The sequence below is a fragment of the Mesoplodon mirus genome, assembly GCF_964341445.2.
Source record: "Mesoplodon mirus genome assembly, chromosome: 1".
Classification (NCBI taxonomy): domain Eukaryota; kingdom Metazoa; phylum Chordata; class Mammalia; order Artiodactyla; family Ziphiidae; genus Mesoplodon; species Mesoplodon mirus.
In genome coordinates, this window is record NC_138976.1 from 26,938,708 (window position 1) to 26,957,920 (window position 19,213).

General features: G+C 38.4%; 2 protein-coding genes across 4 annotated transcripts in view; one reads left to right on the forward strand and one right to left on the reverse strand.

Moving 5' to 3' along the window:
* The window catches only part of TEX10 (testis expressed 10), a 63,868-nt gene that overhangs the window by 36,110 nt on the left and 8,545 nt on the right, over window positions 1-19,213 (reverse strand). For all 3 annotated transcript variants that reach the window (XM_082619690.1, XM_082619689.1, XM_082619691.1), the window contains 5 exons: window positions 14,299-14,411; window positions 5,322-5,560; window positions 4,454-4,589; window positions 2,771-2,946; window positions 984-1,161 (listed from right to left, as the gene is read on the reverse strand). In XM_082619690.1, coding sequence (XP_082475816.1) covers window positions 984-1,161; window positions 2,771-2,946; window positions 4,454-4,589; window positions 5,322-5,560; window positions 14,299-14,411 — 842 coding nt within the window. The remainder of the gene's footprint in view (window positions 1-983; window positions 1,162-2,770; window positions 2,947-4,453; window positions 4,590-5,321; window positions 5,561-14,298; window positions 14,412-19,213) is intronic.
* LOC309797730 (ADP-ribosylation factor 1-like) lies at window positions 16,626-18,471 on the forward strand. The gene has a single exon (XM_082610965.1). It carries the CDS (start codon window positions 16,752-16,754, stop codon window positions 17,295-17,297), a length of 546 nt encoding a protein of 181 aa, XP_082467091.1. The 5' UTR covers window positions 16,626-16,751; the 3' UTR covers window positions 17,298-18,471.

Sequence of the window (19,213 nt, forward strand, 5' to 3'; positions counted from 1 at the left end):
CCTTGAAAAATTAAACAGATTACCATATGATCTGGCAATTCCACTTCTGGGTATATAGCCAAAAGAATTAAAAGGATTCAAACAGGTATCTGTACACCAGTGTTCACAGCAGCATTATTCACCATAGCCAAAGGGTAGAAACAACGAAGAGTCCATCAACAGATGAATAAACAAAATGTGGTATAATGGAATACAATGGAATATCGAATATTCAGACTTAAAAAAGGAAACCGTGAAACGTGCTACAATATGGATGAACCCTGAAAAGTTACACTGAGTGAAATAAGCAAAACACAAAAGGAAAATATTGTATGATTCAATTTATATGAGGTTACCTAGAATAATCAAAATCATGAAGATAGAATAGTGGTAAACGGGGGCTGGGGGAAGGGGAAATGATTAGTACAGAGTTTCAGTTTGGGATGATGAAAGTTCTGGAGACGAATAGTGGTGCTGGTTGCACAACAATGTGAATGTACTTAATGCCACTGAACAGTTTTAACTGTATACCTAAAACTGGTTAAAATGGTAAGTTTTATGTTATGTATACTTTGCCACACACACACACACACAGATATTTCAAGTGATTCCTTGTCTGAGTATACAAACTTATTTATTTCGTCAGCTACATTAAATTCTGAGCTCCCTTCCAGAAAGGATCTGTACTGCCATTTTGTAACACCAAAGGTTTTAAGCACAGTACTCTCACCTGCCACTGAACCCTTACTGCATACTTTTGATAATTTTAACCCTTATTCCAATCCACCTACACAAGTCACTAAACAAATAATGTGAAACAGTCTTACTCTAGTGAACTTCCTCTATCTAATAACAGTATCCACAGTTTTAACTGTTGCATTAAGAGCAAATGAAGGGAGGAGCAGTATTTTTAAAAGCCTCTATAGTTCATGAATTGCCAGTAAAAGGACAGAGGGTGGGGGGAAGATTATACGCTTAAAATACAGCTCACTTGAGCATGCTACCTCATGTGCAGTATCCTGATAAGCATGGCAGCCAAACTTGAACTGAGTCTTCCCATAATACAGCAACGACTTAACCGAGAAAGCAAATCAGCAGGCAGACTGGGTAGAAAATATACAAGCTGGACCAAAAGCTGTTGAGACTCTGCTGGGAGAACCACCACAGTGCCTTCTTGTGGATCTAGTGGGGTAAGAAAATAAGTTAAACTAAAAAAGATATACAAACCAGAGTTAATAAAGCAGATTAAGTGATTATTTTCACTGTGTTATGTTGAATTCTAATACATCAATTACATGGAGAAAAGTTTTTTTCACAAAGCATGTATGTATGGCTTAAGGTATTGTCTAGAATAAAACACTGAATACAATCATTATTTAAAGATATGTTTAACACTATTAATTTCATAACACTCAAATGTGTTATTTGAAATAAAAACTATGATGGGGTTAACGGGATTGGACACAAAGCGAAACGGTAAAAAACAAGCACTTTTGCCAAACGGTGACAATTATAATATCGACTTAAAGCCAAAGACCTATCTGTGTACACACACACACACACCACCCCACATATGAGCAATACCGAAAAATACAGATTTTAAAATATTACCCACAAAAGGTGGAAACAAACCAATGTCTATCACCTAATGAATGGATAAATATAAGTGGTATATCCACACAATGGAATACTACTCAACATTAAAAAGAAATAAAGTACTGATATATGCTACAACATAGATGAATCCTAAAAATAGTATATTAAGTGAAAGAAGCCAGACTCAAAAGACCCATATTGTATAATTCCATCTATAAAAAATGTCCAGAATAGGCAAATACACAGAGACAGAAAAGAAGATTGTGGTTGCCAGGAGGTGGGGAAGGATAAAGTAGGGAGGGACTTACTAATGGTACAGTTTCTTTTTAGGGTGATAAAAATATCCTGGAATTAGATAATGAACACTATTGCACAATCGTGGGACTATGTTAAAAAATCAAAGAATTGTACATTGTAAAATGGCAAATTTTATGGTATATGAATTACGTCCCAATAATAAATATAAATTATATACGTGTATATATCCCAGTATGCTTTATTGATATTTTTGCTTAAAAAATGAAAGTTTCAGTGATGAATAAAAAAGTTATTAATAGATGAAAGTCATACAAGATACCCATTATGGTTAAGTAAGTAAAATTTGCCACCAAAGCTTCAAGGGAATTTTATAAAAATACCTGATCAGTTTTGAATTCGTGAATAACATGTGGCTTAAAAGACAATTTAAGAATGCAAGAAGCGGGCTTTCCTGGTGGCACAGTGGTTAAGAATCCACCTGCCAATGCAGGGGACACGGGTTCAATCCCTGGTCTGGGAAGATCCCACATGCTGCAGAGCAACTAAGCCCGTGCGCCACAACTACTAAAGCCTGCGTGCCTACAGCCCACACTCCGCAACGAGAAGCCACCACAATGAGAAGCCTGCGCACCACAACGAAGAGTAACCCCTGCTCGCTGCAACTAGAGAAAGCCCGCACACAGCAACATAGACCCAAAGCAGACAAAAATACATAAATTAAAAAAAAGAATGCAAGAAGCATCTATAATCATTAATTTCTAGAACTATTCTAATAGATAATACTAGTGAAAATGAATTTACTGTTTGATGTTTTGTTAATTTTCCCATGGTATAATTAATTTAAAGGAAAAGCAAACCTAAAGAGCTCCCCTTTGAAACGTCTTTCCTAAATTGGGGTAGACCAATTATTACTTACATAGTTAAACAAAACTCTTACCATAGATTCGGAGAGCACTAACTTGTAAACTTTTTAGTAATTCTTTATTTGCTCGTGCTGCAGCGGTATGAATAATGTCAATAAGCTGTGTTGAGAGCTCAGGGTTTCGGGAGCCAAGATGAGCAAGTTGCAATGGTAAACCAGCCAACCAACGGGATAACACTTTACTACGATACCTAAGGCCAAGGAAGAACGAAATAGAGCGTAATTTTCAAAGACAAGGGAAATAAATTTAAACAAAGAATATTTTTAACTTAAAACACCTCACAAAGTGACAAATCATCTACCAATAACACCATATTTACTTATTTAAACATGTGAGAGCCTACAAGATGGCCGGCATCATTTATTTAGCTATAGCAGTTTCTAAAGTTTTACCCACTATATTAAAAGTTCATGTGATTTGCGGCAGGCAGTATGTAAACTGTATTTTTATCTTAAAGGACACAGACACTACTTAACTCTTCGTGAACTATTTATACTAATTAGCGTTAATTATTACACTATATTAAGTCATTGATGCATTCAGTGTAGGGTGCCGCCACATTAAATGACTTCAAACTTGTGTTATTTCATATTTCAGTTCTTTTATATACTTGCTAATGTTCTAATGTCTCCTTACTCAGGTTACAGCAATCACTTTTGCTGTCCCCCTTAGTGACTTAAGCATGACCTTTGTAGTCAGACAGACCTGAACTTAAGTCTCAGTTCCACTGCCCTTAGTTGCGTGACACTCACCAGATTATTTAACCTAAGAATCCATTTCCTTCTGTTAAGACAGAAGCCAACAGTACCTACACTTCAAAGTATGAGTATTGAGATTAAGTAAAGCACCTGACTTACAGTAAAGACTCAAATACGTTCTAACCACCACCTACGTATCCCAAATCTCTATGTTCCACCCAAACATCTCTTCCCGACTATCCCAAATAAACCTCAAACCCACCCTATCAAAAACCTGATTCCTTAGTTCTATTCTTTGTATTGTCTATTTCATCTGGTAGCACCAAACTAAGCCAGAAACCTTCTCATCTTTTACTGCCCTCATTTTAAAAAAATCTACTGAAATATTTTTAACATACAGTATTATATGTTAGTTTCAGGTATATACTACATAATAATTTGACATATGCATACATTACAAATGATCACCATGATAAGTCGCCATTTGTCCCCATACAAAGTTATTACAGTATTATTATTATTCCTTATGCTATATATTACATCCCCGTGGCTTATTTACTTTATAACTAAGTTTGTACCTCTTAATCCCCTTCACCCATTTCACACCTCCTCTTCTACTGCCCTCATTCTTATACCGTATGTCTCAAATATGTCACTAAGGACCAGCTGTTAAACCTCCATAATTTTTATGGGAGGCAAAAGAAAAGGCTGAGGCTGCTACAGGTTGTTCCAACTGCCCTTTAGCTGTTAAGTGGACAAGTGGAAATATATGCTCAAAGAGACTTTTATCTGCTCAGTTATGCATATAAAGATTACTGGCACTATTACGTATGCTTCTTTATAAAATTAAATTTCTTCTCGTTTCTTAAATGCAACCAAATAGGATATAAAGAGTGAATTTCTCCAAAGATTTAATCACCCCATCTAGTCTATTATTTAAAAAGACTACAAAATAACTTGGTGAGAAAAAGAAAGGCAAAATAACAAAGGAAACTTTACCTGACTCTGTAAGATCTCAGTTCTTCTTTTTGATAGATTTTACTGAAAAACTTCAGCAACAGAGTCCGAACTGGAAGGAGAAGGCCTCTCTGCTGATACAATGTATAAACTGCCTTAATAAGTGACTCCGTAGCCTCTAAAAAAAAAAAAGAAAAAAACTGCATATGATTCAAAATGTTTCTTCAGCAGCCCCCTAATTCTAAAAAGCACAGAAGTACTTTACTTTGCTCCTATGACAAAGCAGACCTTAGACACAAACTGATGACTACTGTCAAAATCCTACAGTAATAGCCTGACTAATACAAAAGTCAAGCCAACCAGAGACTGCAGAGTAAATTTTCCTAAGAGACAACAAACCTAGGCAGGGAAGACAAAAACCAGGCTAGAAAGGTGGATAAGCTGGAAACCAAACAGGAAAGCTCTGTTTCTGAATGAAAAGAATTAGTAAGTCATACTAAAAACTGACTTAATGCGACATAACTTCAAGCTACAAGAAAGGTAAAAAGATAAGCAGGATTCATCAATTTCTAGTCAAATTACATCAGAAGAGGGTATTTCTTCATCATTAGATTCACTGTCATTTCATCTTAATAACAGCTACCTCCTTTCACTCCAACTCTGTAATCTAGTAGAAATCCTACCAATTAACTTCAGAGTGGACCTACCCACTGAGAAAGGGATGCCCTGAGCCATAAAAGATTTCAGTGTTCAAGTAGATATTCCTTTATAATTATGCTAGCTGCCTTTCATGGCTTGAATGTAAGTAACTTGACTACGTGAAATGTTTGAAAGTCATCAACTCAAAGCTAGACTCTAAATAGCATGCATAAGAGCTCCTCTTAAATAAGGACAAAGCAGTAACACCTACCTCTGTTTGGTTGTATCTGCATTAACCTCCATGAGACCCCAAGCAATCTGTTCAGCTGCTTACTATTTAGCCTAAAGCCATCTTCAAGGGTCTCTGTTACAAATTTCCTTATCATTTCTATCCAATTGGAATCCTTCTGCAAAGTTGAGGCATTTGCCAGGGAGACCATGATATCAGACAGTGTTAAATTCAGTAAGAGATGATCTACATTATTGGAGAGAATCGTGCAATGCTTGATGCTAAAAACAAACAGAGACACACACATCTCTAAGTGTTGTATCTACCATGCCTCCTTAACTTAGAATACTTAAAATAATCAGTGGGTCAAAAAATATTCCTCCTAGGATAAACTGCCAAGAAGGCGGGAATATAAAGCCACTGTTTTGTAAATAAACCATTCATTATGAAATCAGGTTTGTTAAGGCATAAAGAATGCATATTGTTCAGTTCATTACCCAAGTTGCTATTCACACAAAAAGTACAGGCTCTTTTAACATTGCCTGGTAATCCTAGATGTAACTTGGAGGTAAGAAAACTTGAAAACCTCAACACACCTGGAAGATTTTCTTTAAGCAGATACTTATATTAGGATGGAGGTCACAGTAGACCTTGATTTTGCTTCTAACTCAGTTTGACTTAACAGAAACACTAATTTCTCCCGGCCACAATTTCCTTATGTGTGAAATAGGAGACTGGTCCAGATAAGCACTATTCTGAAATGACTTAATTTTATGACTCACATATTAAAATCACTTTTTTCTAGCCAAATAAAACACATTTCTTTCAAAGCTTCAAAGAAATTTCAAAAAAAAAAAAAAACACTTTAAATAGAATATCCTAACAAAAACAAAATTTGCAACTTATGATATAAATACTTATTTCAGGCTACAATGTATTCAACAGCAGGGTCTATTTTCATGTTCAGAAATATTTACAGTTGATTAAAATTTTTAAAAACCTCAAACTAACTTATTTTTAAAAGAAAAAGTTAATCCTGGATTAGGCATGCAAGGACATAGTAGTAAGGAACCACAAATACATGGGAAGGAAAATTTTTAAAATCTGGTGCTATCAGGGGATCAAATGTAGGGCTAGGAATGACAAGTGAGCCTAAAAAAGTAAAATGGGACCAGATAACAAAGAGTTGAAGGCTAAGGACACTGAAATCAACTCTGCAGGCACAGGAGTAACATGGTTGAAAAGTTGTTTCAGATGTATAATTCTGCAGATGAAAAAGAAAAAATCAGAGTTACAAGACTCTAAACAAAGAAGCAGTTGTATGTCTATTTGAGCAATTCAGGCAAGACACGACAAGTGCAAGAACCAATGTTGGTACAGACTGGGAGAAAGGGGGACATTTAGGAAGAATAAAAATTAGCTGGATTTGAAGTCTGCTTAAATGTATACATGTATGTGAGTTCTGGGATGATGAGGATTGGAAGAATCGAGGGTTCTAGCACTGTTGACTGGGAAATGGAGATGAAGTAGCAGAGAGAAACAAATATCCAGAAGATAAATTCTACTTTTAACATACTGAGCTTAAAGTGTCTCTGGTATAAATCCAGGCAGAGATGGCCATCAAACAACTCAATGTATAAGTCTGACACTGGAGGGAGGAGTCTGAACTATTTAAATAGAAATTACCCACATGACCACTCCTAACTACAAAAGAAGTTAGGAAATCTAGTTTTTATTTTGTGTAGTCATATGCCCAGCTAAAACCTGGAAATTCCATCACTAAGAGAGGGGAGAATGAATGAAAGCTGAGACAGACAACTAGCAATCTATACCACAAACCCAAAATTACTAGTAGGTTCTCTTTGCCAAACTGCTCAGCACCCAAAACCAAGGCACATTTTACACTAACTAGACCACAAAAAAACTCAATTGCAACATTTCTTCAACAAAGGTAGAGCTTTCCAAGATCTACCTAAGTTTACCTCAAGCAACATAATCTATTACTGTCTGGAAGGTCTCAGTCGACACCGCAAACTTGGGAGAATTCATCCTGCTCCTCCAATAATTTATACAAAATTCTGAAGTCTAAATAAGCCGACCACCAGTTCTACAAGGGAGGCAGGCCACTGGGGAAACTCTCATTTTCAATGACACAGCAGGTAATTCGAACTAATCTCCTTCCTGAAAATAACTTTTAAAAGCTGGATGAAATAGTTTTTAACAACTCAAAAGCATTCAAGAGCTAACAAGATAATGAACATTTACTGGGTACCCAAATCTAAAATAAAGCAAGACCTGAGGGCAACTGCCAATTCCAAAGAAAAGGCTGGAAAAACAAAGTAACATTTTAGAGGCTTCACAGGGAAAAGTCAAACAAAGCCCAGGGCCTGCCAAACATGGGGACTTTCATATATTATCCCTACTTCAAGCTGGACCCTTAAGGGCCTCCCTTCCAGGGTAAAGGTGAACTGGAAGTAAAAACAGCTCTTACATAAAACTTAATCCCAGTTTTGCATCATCTCAGCAACCAACGTAACAATTTTTCCCAACTAGATCTATAGAGTCAATGCAATTCCAATCAAAATCCCAGCAAGTTATTTTGTAATTATCAACTAATTGATTCTAAAGTTTATACAGAAAGGCAAAAACCTAGACTACCCAAGACTGAAGCACAACAAAGTTGGAGGACTCATACTACTCAATTTCAAGACTTACTATACAACTACAGTAATCAAGACAGCATGGTTTTGGTGAAAGAACAGATAAACATATAGGTTAATGGAAGAGCTCTATAACAGGCCTACAAAGTATAGTCAACTGATGATCTTAGACAAAGGAGCAGAAGCAACCCAATGGAGAAAGGATAGTCTTTTCAACAAATGATGCTGGAATAACTGCACAGAAAGTCTAAAACTGAAAAATAAAAACAGAAAACAAATTCAACAAATATACATGTTTGAATACAACTGAACAAAACTAAAAAATTAAAACCTGGAAGATTTGAGATAAAGACAAGAGAAATAGGTAGAAGATTCAGCAAGCAGGTCTAACATACATTCAATTAGAGTCTTTAAAGGAAAGGAGAAAAATGGCACTACAGCAATTTCTCACCTGTGGTCTATTAAATGTGCAATAGCATCACGCTTTAAAAAAAATGCACATACCTTAATTAAAAAATACTTTATTGGTAAAAAATGCTAACCACCATCTGAGCCTTCAGTGAGTCACAGTAGTAACATCAAAGATCAGTGGTCACAGATCACTATAACAAATATAATAATAATGAAAAAGTTCGAAATATTCCAAGAATTACCAAAATGTGACAGAGAGACATGAATGAAGTGAGCAAATACTGTTAGAAAAATGACGCCAACAGACTTGCTCAATGCAGGGTTGCCGCAAACCTTCAATTTATAAAAAATTATGCACTATCTGCCAAGGGCAAAGAAGCAAAACAAAATAAAACGAGGTAGGCTTGTACAATACATTCAACAAATTTCTTTTTACTAAGTAACCTTCTATACTGTCCCAGATGATCTTTCCTTTTAGCCTTAAAACATTTCTGTTCAATTACAGGAAGCCCAGATTTCTTCTATAGATGAAACTGCAAGTCAATTTCCTTTTGATTTCTGCTTAAGTACAGTTAACCCTTGAACAACATGGATCTGAACTGCGTGGGACCACCTATACACAGATTTTTTTCAATAAATACGAACTACAGTACTACACAATCCCCAGTTGGTTGAATATGAGGATGTGGAACCGAGGATATGAAGGGCTGACTGTAAAGTTCTCTGTGGATTTTCCACTGCACAGAGGGGTCAGCACCCCAACCCCAGAGCTGTTCAAGGGTCGACTGTACTCAATTCCTACTGCACTGTCTTACTCTGGGGCTTATTCTATCCTTGGGTTCCCACAAAGAATCTATTTGTTAGTACATTTTTCTAAAATGTAATCATTCACGTACTGTCTGAACTATTATTTACCCGCTATGTTTCTTTAATATAGCTCACTTTTTAAAAACAAGTATTTCGGGCTTCCCTGGTGGTGCAGTGGTTGAGGATCTGCCTGCCAATGCAGGGGACATGGGTTCGAGCCCTGGTCTGGGAAGATCCCACATGCTGCAGAGCAACTAGGCCTGTGAGCCACAACTACTGAGCCTGCGCATCTGGAGCCTGGGCTCCGCAACAAGAGAGGCTGAGCACCGCGATGAAGAATGGCCCCCGCTCGCCGCAACTAGAGAAAGCCCTCCCACAGAAACAAAGACCCAACACAGCCAAAAATTAATTATTTAAATAATAATAATAACAATAATAAAACAAGTATTTCTAAAAGAAACTTTCTATCACTACCATAAAGAGAAAATCAGCCTCTCCCAATACACTTTGCAATAGATCCCAACCACCCAACCACCACTTAGTTAACCTCAACTTGCTAAATCAATCAAAGCTCTCCAATCCCTCTGAAAAAATAAACTTATTTTTCCCAGCACACTGGAAAATCTTCCCAACTATTAGGCTACTCTAGTCAGCAGTGAACTTTTCCCTCTCACAAGCTCATTTGTAAGCCAAAGGCAAGACTTAGCTGTTATCTGTTCCCAGCACTTATTAGAATTACCTCATTAGAATAATCACCGTATAAACTAATAAAGGATGAGTACAAGAAGAAAGCTTTCTTAAAGACCACTCAACTACACTGAATTTTAAAAATGTCACTATTTTCAGTAATGCCAAAGTTATAACCTTTGATACACACAAAAGAATTGAAAGCAGGGATTGAAACAGCTATGTGGAGACCAATATTCATAGCAGCATAATTCACAATAGCCAAAAGGTAGAAACCACCCACGTGTCCACTGACAGATGAATAGATAAAATATGATATATACATACAATGGAAGATAATTTAGCCTTAGAAAGTAATGAAAACATGGAAGCAACCAAGAGGTTCTTCAGTAGGTGAATGGATAAACACATCCATATAATGGAATATTATTTAGCACTAAAAAGAAATGAGCTATCAAACTATGAAAAAAACATGGGGGAAGGTAGGATGAACAGGCAAAGCACAGAGGATTTTTAGGACAGTGAAAATGTCATGTATGATACTATAATGGCAGGTACATATCATTACACATTTGTCAAAACTCACAGCATGCACAATACCAAGAGTGAACCCTAACATAAACTACGGACTTTGAGTGTTAATGATGTGCCAACATAGGTTCATAGATTACAACACATATGTAACTGTGGGGTGGGACGCCAACAATGAGGGACCTGTGGGGGCAGGAGTACAGTGTATGAGAACTTTATTCTTTCTGTTCAGTTTTACTATGAATCTCACACTGCTCTAAAACATAAACTCCATTTAAAACAAAACAAGGAGTGAAATGCTGGTAGTGCCACAACATGAATAAACCTTGAGATACCGCGGTAAGAGAAATCAAGCCAGACACAGAACAATATTGTATGCTTCTACTGGGATGAGGCACCTAAAAAAGTCAAATTAATAGAAGCAAAAAAGTAGAAGAGCGGTTCCCAGGAGCTGGGGGAAGGGGAGCATGGGGAGTTACTGCTTAACGTGCACTGAGTTTCAAAGTTTGGGAACGTGAAAAAGTTCTAGAGATGGATGGTGGTGATGGTTGCACAACAATGGGAATGTATTTAATGCCACCCAACTATACAATTAAAAATGGCTAAAATGCTAAATTTTACGTTATATATATTTTACCACAATAATAATAAACAACATCCTCTGTAACTCTGCATTTCAACCTAAGATTTAAAAAATTTAGACGTCAGGTCAAATATTAACTGGGAGTACATGAGTAAGTATGAAGACCACTGGCCTAGACCATTGTTGGCTCCCCTAACTTTAACCCGTGTTGCCCTCCACAGGCCATCTGCTAAATATTCAATGCACTTCCTTATGGAAGTATTTTGGCCAACTCAATACAATAGCAGCCTGTGGTCCCTAAAAACAAATCACTGGGGAAATTTACGAAGAATAAATTATACTGCCAATTCACTTTTGTTAAAAATTCCACAATTTCACCACCTCAGCCTCTTCATATCCTTTTTTCACCTTTTATATCTTGGCACAAACCACTTGATCAGGGCAGCGTTCCCTCGGACTCTACTCGCCCCATGAAAGAGCAGGACCAGCTTCTTATCATATACTCTTATATTACCCTACATTCTTTTTCACTGATCTTATCACAGTTAGTCACTGAAAAGAATCATAGAAATAAAGTCTCCCTCACTAGACTGTACTCCCCGAGAACTGGCCTATCTCCTTTTCCACTAAATGCTCAGCACCTGGTATAGTAACTGCCTTAAACATATTAAGTGTCCAGTAAAGTGAATAATGACAGTATACCCATATACTCTTGAATAATTTACTTACATTTAATGGTCTACCAAATTCCAAACATCCTAACCATTATTTAATCTCATTTTAATGAAAATTATATCTGAAACCTCTTACTGGACAAAATATACAGACACACACAGTTCTATTCAAGAGTTCAAGGATTCTAAAGCTTATCCACACACCTGATTAAAAACTTTTGCTTTAGTAAGAAAATTGTATCTGGAGGAAACAAACTCTAACAACCTACTTGCTCAAGAAAGTATCTCCCTATTTGATTCTCTGTCCCCTCCAACTCCAGAAACTCTAAACTAATATTCCTAAAACATGGTTTTGATCCAACCAATAGTCTTCAATGCCAAAAGGATCAAGGATGAAAGATAAAGGAAGTTCAGAGACAAGAAATGACTTTCAGCATCAAGGCTAGTCAACAGCAGAAACCAGATTTGACCCAGATCGGTCCCAAGTTCTCCATTACCTAACCCTACAGCTTTCTCATATGCTATCTTCTCCACTTAGTGTAATCTCTCCTCCCTTGCTTCACTTCTGCCTGCTAAAATCATATCCGTGCTCAAATACTACCCTCTAACACAGCTTTGTCTGTTAATCCTAACAAGGATGTCTCTTCCTATGAATTCCTACAGCACTTCTTAATTGTAAAGTTCTAATGACACTTACGCCTTGTGTTAAATATGTAAATTCACTTTTTCTCCTGCAAGTTATTGAGTTATTGTTTCTCAGCTTCAAAACCACCCTTCTACACTCTGCTTCGTGATCCTGGAACTGAGCCACATTTTTTCCTTTACAGCTGGCTTCTTGTTCGGCTCTGCCAATAAGGAAGTACTAGAGACTGGAAAGCTAGAGAGGAAAATGGGACACTTTCCTTTCTGTTTGCTTCCTAGTCCTACTTTTGCTTCCCTTTGCCACCAGTGCAACCCAACAACTCTTCTAGAAGCCAGGAGCAGTTCATTCTAGTAGCCACATTTGGTTCCACTTTGTGGTTTTTCTGACACAGAACCAGCATCATCATGTCCCTAGAAACACCAGCACCAGCCAGCCAGAACCCCTGTTGCCAAATCCTGGACCCCTGCCCCACAGGGCCGCTCTTGTGATCTCAAAGACATTAGCACCAGCTGAGCACCAACCCCTTCCTAGAGGTCTGAGCTTTGGCTCCAGACAGGCTTTCCTCCAAACTTCTTCCCCTCTTCTCTTTGTTCTCCCAATCTAGAGGTAGTAGCCGCTTCCTGTAGGTGCTACCTCCACAATACCTTACTGTTCCCTTTTGTCTTTCCACTTCTTTAATACCTAGTTAAAAACTGTTTGTATTAAATTCTCTGTTAAAATCACTGGTGTGACTTCCATCTTCTGACTAGACCATGACACACTCTTTTATCAATTTTAAGACTTTGTACTGATTTTAGCAATTTATGAAATCACTTAAGAGAACAAGGAGTATACCTTAAGACATCTAATTATCTGTCATAATACTTTGCAACCAAAATAATTAGTGAATGAATGAAAAGTTCATCCGCCTACAATAGACTTATCTCTAGACTTATCACTTCTGAGCATATCCTCTAAACTCTGCTCCATGAGCCTGATTCTCCACATAGTTTCTTTCTTTTGATAAATTTAAGAACCTCCTGACAGACTTCAAGATCCCTTCAATTGTTTGCTCATGGTGGGGAACTGCACCTTTCGTGCTCTAGCTTGTATCTGTTTGTCAATTCTTTTTTTTTTTAAGAAACCTGTAGACTTTTTTTTTTAATTTATCTTATTTATTTTTGTCTGTGTTGGCTCTTCGTTGCTGTGCGCACGCTTTCTCTAGATGCAGCGAGCGAGAGCTACTCTTCATTGTGCGCTTTTTATTACGGTGGCTTCTCTTGTTGCGGAGCATGGGCTCTAGGTGCGCGCACTTCAGTAGTTGCGGCTCGCAGGCTCTAGAGCACAGGCTCAGTAGCTGTGGTGCACGGGCTTAGTTGCTCTGCGCCATGTGGGACCTTCCCAGACCAGGGCTCCAACCCGTGTCCCCTGCGTTGGCATGCAGATTCTTAACCACCGCGCCACCAGGGAAGCCCTGCTTGTCAAATTTTATTAGACAATTTGTTTTTACATTTATCTGCTCTCACTTGAGGTAAACATTTTAAATAACTTCCAGGCTTACATTTTTTTTTTAAACTCCATCTTCTAATCCATAAATTTTTTTTAGAAAAGAGAACTCTTCTTCTCCAATTATCCCTCTTCCTTCGGAATACTGATATTAGTTTCATTACCAGTTTCCTCATGTACAAATGAACTAATGACCTTTAAGACACTCTCTCACCTAAAGATTCAATAATTACACAGTGCCTCTCACAAATAAACCACCCACCTCAGTAAATTTTATTAAATTCATATCTGCATAATCTGATACCTGACACTCATTTCGCATAAAACATTCACTTTAAAGATTAAAAAAATAAAAATAAAAGTGAGTAAAATTGGAAGTCCCAGGGTTTAAAGTGACTTGTTCAAGATCAGCCATACTACTGCTTTTATCTCTATTTGACAAAATCTAGATAAAAAAACCTCACAGTATAGAAAGTTCCAGTTTAAGGCTAAATTTTCTGATAATTTTAGGTTAACCAGTGGAAAAGAATGGCAGTACCTTTTGTTTGTCTCTTTCCTTCTGTGCTTGGTTATTTCTTTTAAGGCATATGGGAAATTACTCATGAAATGGTGTTTGAAATCAATAAGATAATTCTTTCGAAGCCATGACTCCTAGTAAAATAAGCAAAGATTAGAAATCTATAAGAAACAATAACTTAAAATGACAAATAAGACTTTAAGCAGAAATCTAACAACTTGCCAATATTCAATTATAAATTTACCATTATAATACACCTGCTAATGATACAATATGTAAATAAATCTTAAAGTCAGAATAAACTGTTAGGCCACCCAATTTTCATCTTTTTGGTGCTTTTATTTAATTATTTTTACTTGCATTTTATCTGTTTAAAAAGGAGAAAAAAGGGAGAAAGTAAATAAGATTTAAGAAAATTCTGAATCTGAATACAATATTTACAAAACATACAAGAAAGTCTTCAACCTACTGTTCCACTTAACTGTAACTCCATTCCCTAGCAATTCTGTTGCCCATTAAACGTATTTAACACTTTCACAAAGCAATGCACTTCTCTAAAATTGCTCAGCAGTATTCATCAGTGTATCATTTTCTCCTACTTGAAACAGTCTTAATTTCAGATTACAACACTCTTATTTCCTGCTATCCACAAAACCAATCATTCCATTTTGCCAGGGACTGAGGGGCTGCTTGGCTTGTGGGATTTGAGGTGCTAAAATAGGTAGTCACCCTACATCTCCTTAGTTACCTTCACTGGATTCTTCTCTTCTCCCGAACCTAAAAATGTGTACTTGACAACTTGTCTTGGACTTCTAACAGGCATCTTAAATTTAAAATGAATAAACTGAACTCTCCTCACAGGTAGTCAGTCACACTGTCATTTGAACCATAACATAGGGATCACCCTTGCTCCTCTTTTCTTCACTATGCACACCCATCTGTCCTGTTGGCTTTATCAGAATCCAGCTGTTTCTCATCACTTCAACCACTAGCTACCATTCTACTCCAAGCCACCATTACCTCTTACCTAGATTACTGTAACAGCCTCCCAATGGTCTCCTTGCTTTTCGTCTTGCTCCCCCTAAACACAGTAATCTACATAGCAGCCAGGGTGATCTTTTAAAACATAAATCACACTTCAGGGCTTCCCTGGTGGCGCAGTGGTTGAGAGTCCGTCTGCCGATGCAGGGGACACGGGTTCGTGCCCCAGTCCGGGAAGATCCCACATGCCACGGAGCAGCTGGGCCCATGAGCCATGGCTGCTGAGCCTGTGCGTCCGGAGCCTGTGCTCCGCAACGTGAGAGGCCACAACAGTGAGGGGCCCACGTACCGCAAAAAAAATAAATAAAAAATAAATAAAAGAAAAAAATCACACTTCAAAATAATATAGGAAAGGATACAGGAAATAGGTGTGTATGTAGGGCAGGACTAGTCATCCATGGGATCAATGGTCTGAGTTTGGCCTCCAGTTTTGCTAGAGCTGGATAGTGAGCACGTGGAAGTTCATTAGTGTTTTATTTAACTTTAAGATGTCAAATTTACAAATAAACATAATTTAGATCATGCCACTCCTCTGCTCAAACCCTCCAATGTCGTCTTTTCACCAAACTCAGGTTAAAATCCCAACTCTTTACCACAAGGTACCATATGATCTGGCTACTGTCACTTTTCTTCCCTCATCATCTACCATTTTCCTAGTACCTCACTTGCACAGGACTTCCTGCCATGCCTCAAATATGTCAAATTTGTTCTCACTTCAGGGATTTTCACTTGCTGTTCCCTGTGCCTAGAAGGTCCTTCCCACAGGTCTTCACAAGACTTGGTCCTTCACTTCATTCAGTGACATTTAAATATCAAGAAAGCATTTCCTGACCTCCTATTTAAAATAGCTTCCCCACACTGTTCCATCATATGTTCTCCCTTTACCCCACTTTTCTTTCATCTTTATTCCTAATAACAACATCATCTATTTGTTTACCATCCATCAACCCCACCAAGAGCTAAGTACTCAGCTTGTCAGTCATGTTCATCTCTGTATTCCCAGAGCCTAGAACAGAACCTGGCACACTACAGAGCAGTGCTATTCAAAAGACCTTTCTGCAATGATGGAGCTGTTATATATCTATGCTGTCCAGTACAGTAGCCACTGCCACCTGAAGCTATTGAGCACCTGAAATGTGGCTAGTGTTTACTGAGGAACTGAATTTTAATTAACTTAAAGACCCACACTTATACATGCTCAATAAATCTTTGACACGATTGCATCTAACTTTTCTTCACAAATTCTAATCTTCATGGTAAAAAGACAACAATAATGAAACATTTGGACAAAAAGTAGTAAGCATTAAAATACAAAGCTAATCCGTCAGAGCTGCCATCTTGTGGGAGCGAAACCAACGCCTGCCTCCGAGCAGCAGCTGCGCCGCGGCCGCCGAGGGTTTCTCTGGCCAGTGTTGCTCCCACCAGTCTACAGCATGGGGAATATCTTTGCAAACCTCTTCAAGGGCCTTTTTGGCAAAAAAGAAACGCGCATTCTCATGGTGGGCCTAGATGCTGCGGGAAAGACCACCATCCTGTACAAACTGAAGCTGGGTGAAATCGTGACCACCATTCCCACTATAGGCTTCAACGTGGAAACCGTGGAATGCAAGAACATCAGCTTCACTGTGTGGGACGTGGGTGGCCAGGACAAGATCTGGCCTCTGTGGCACCACTACTTCCAGAACACACAAGGTCTCATCTTCGTGGTTGACAGCAATGACAGAGAGCGTGTGAACGAGGCCCGAGAGGAGCTTATGAGGATGCTGGCAGAAGACGAGCTCAGGGACGCCGTTCTGCTCGTGTTTGCTAACAAACAGGACCTCCCCAATGCCACGAATGCAGCTGAGATCACGGACAAGCTGGGTCTGCACTCTCTGCGCCACAGGAACTGGTACATTCAGGCCCCCTGTGCCACCAGCGGGGACGGGCTCTATGAGGGACTGGACTGGCTGTCCAATCAGCTCCAGAACCAGAAGTGAGCTGAACTCCTCTCTCCTCCCCTCACATTCCCTCCTTCTGCCCTCGCTTTACTCTCATGTGGCAAACGTGCCCCTGTGGTGTGAGTGCCAGAAGCTGTCTCCATGGTCGGTCACAGTGTGCTTCACCATGCTGTAAATGTGCAGACGCAGCCTGCAACTGGGTTTTTATTTAATGTAAATAGTTTTTGTTTCCAATGAGGCAGTTTCTGGTACTCCTATGCAATATTACTCAGCTTTTTTTATTGTAAAAAGAAAATCAACCCACTGTTTAGTACTGAGAAGGGATTTTAGGCACACGGGTCATCCAGGAGTCACTGTGTCAGAAAAGCCCGATGTTCCTCTTCTGGGCTTTACATCTGTGTTGAGATCCATTTGGGTGGTTGGTTTTTAACCCAAACTCAGTGATTTTTTAAAATAGTTACAAATACAAGATAAGGAGAACACTTGAACACACAGAAGGGAGAAATGTGCCTACTGTAGGTTCTGCAGTAATGGCCTGAGTCCAGTCCACCAGTGGTCTGTTTCCCGTTGGGAACGTGAAACGGGGCAGAACCAGCTATGATCCATTCTGCATGGTCACAATAGGGTCCCTGTGATTTGCTCTGTCTTGGGTCATCCCACACCCCATAGCGTTTGTGCTTGTATCTGTGCTTACATGGCTGCCCAGGAGATGGGCTGGAGGCTGCATCCACCGCTCTCAGACCCCTTGGAGGAACCCCAGCCTTTTCTTGGGTCAGCATGGGCACTTTCGCTGGAACACTCTGGTCTGAGTGGGAGCCCTGCAGTCCCCTTGCTTGCCTGCTCCGGGCTCTCTGGGGTCTCACCAGCAGGAGCGCAGGTGGTCATCCTTGAGCCCCAGCCCCTCGGAGCCCCTGTCTACGTGTGCTTTCACTCCCTCAGCCTGCAAGGGTCAGATTTGCCATCGAAAAATGATAACCTCTACTTTTTTCTTTTGTATTTTGATAAACACTGAAGAAGCTCGAGCTGTTAAACTTTATCTTGGGGAAAACCTCAGAACTGGTTTATTTGGTGTCGAGGAACCTCTTACTGCTTTCAATACACAATTAGTAATCAACTGTTTTGCATACTTGTTTTCAGTTTTCATTATGACAAACAAGCACTGTAATTACAGCTATTAGAATAAAATCTCTTAACTATTAAAAAAAAATACAAAGCTAAGACACTACAAAATTTCTATAGTGTAAAATTATAATACTGACCTGAAGCTATTAATACAGGACTCCAAAAACCAAAGTTAATTAAAAAGTTAATGTTAAATTGTATTTCATTTTTAAAACTAGCTATATATTAAGGATACACACAGTATATCAGAAATAAGCAACCTCAGTAAGGATCTGAGTACTCAACCACTGCAAATAAAATTTAACGTAACTTGAGATTTGTTTTCAAAGCAAAGATGAAGGATTTCAGATTCCTAAAAAGGTTTAAAAGAACAGTACTTGGATAAAAATGAAATTTCTCAACTTTGCAGCAAAATACGAACACACTACATGCATTTAGCAAAACCTAAAAGTAAGTGGTCAGTGACCCTAATACAGATGCCAATTTATCAATAGAAAACCTACGCATTTTCTGAGAGAAAAGAGCTACAATTCAGCCTGTGGTACATAGTTAGAATTTAAGACTGAGGAATGCCATTTCATTCCTCCTAAAGTTTGAGCTGTTACAGGTCACCCAATACCTTAACTACTAAACTATAACTGAAGGTGAGTGAGAGAGAGGAACTAACAGTGGGAATGGTAACAAAAAATAAACTAACGTGCATTTTAATGTCACCTGATATAACTAACATACATACTTTGTCTCTAAGATAATAGATCTTACCTTATCTAGTTATTATAGTTCGAAAATAACAAATTTGCCAGGGTAAATTAGCGAATTCTACCAGTGGATGC

Coding starts and splice junctions, on each gene's coding strand:
- LOC309797730 (XM_082610965.1), top strand. CDS start 16,752: ATGGGGAATATCTTTGCAAACCTCTTCAAGGGCCTTTTTGGCAAAAAA.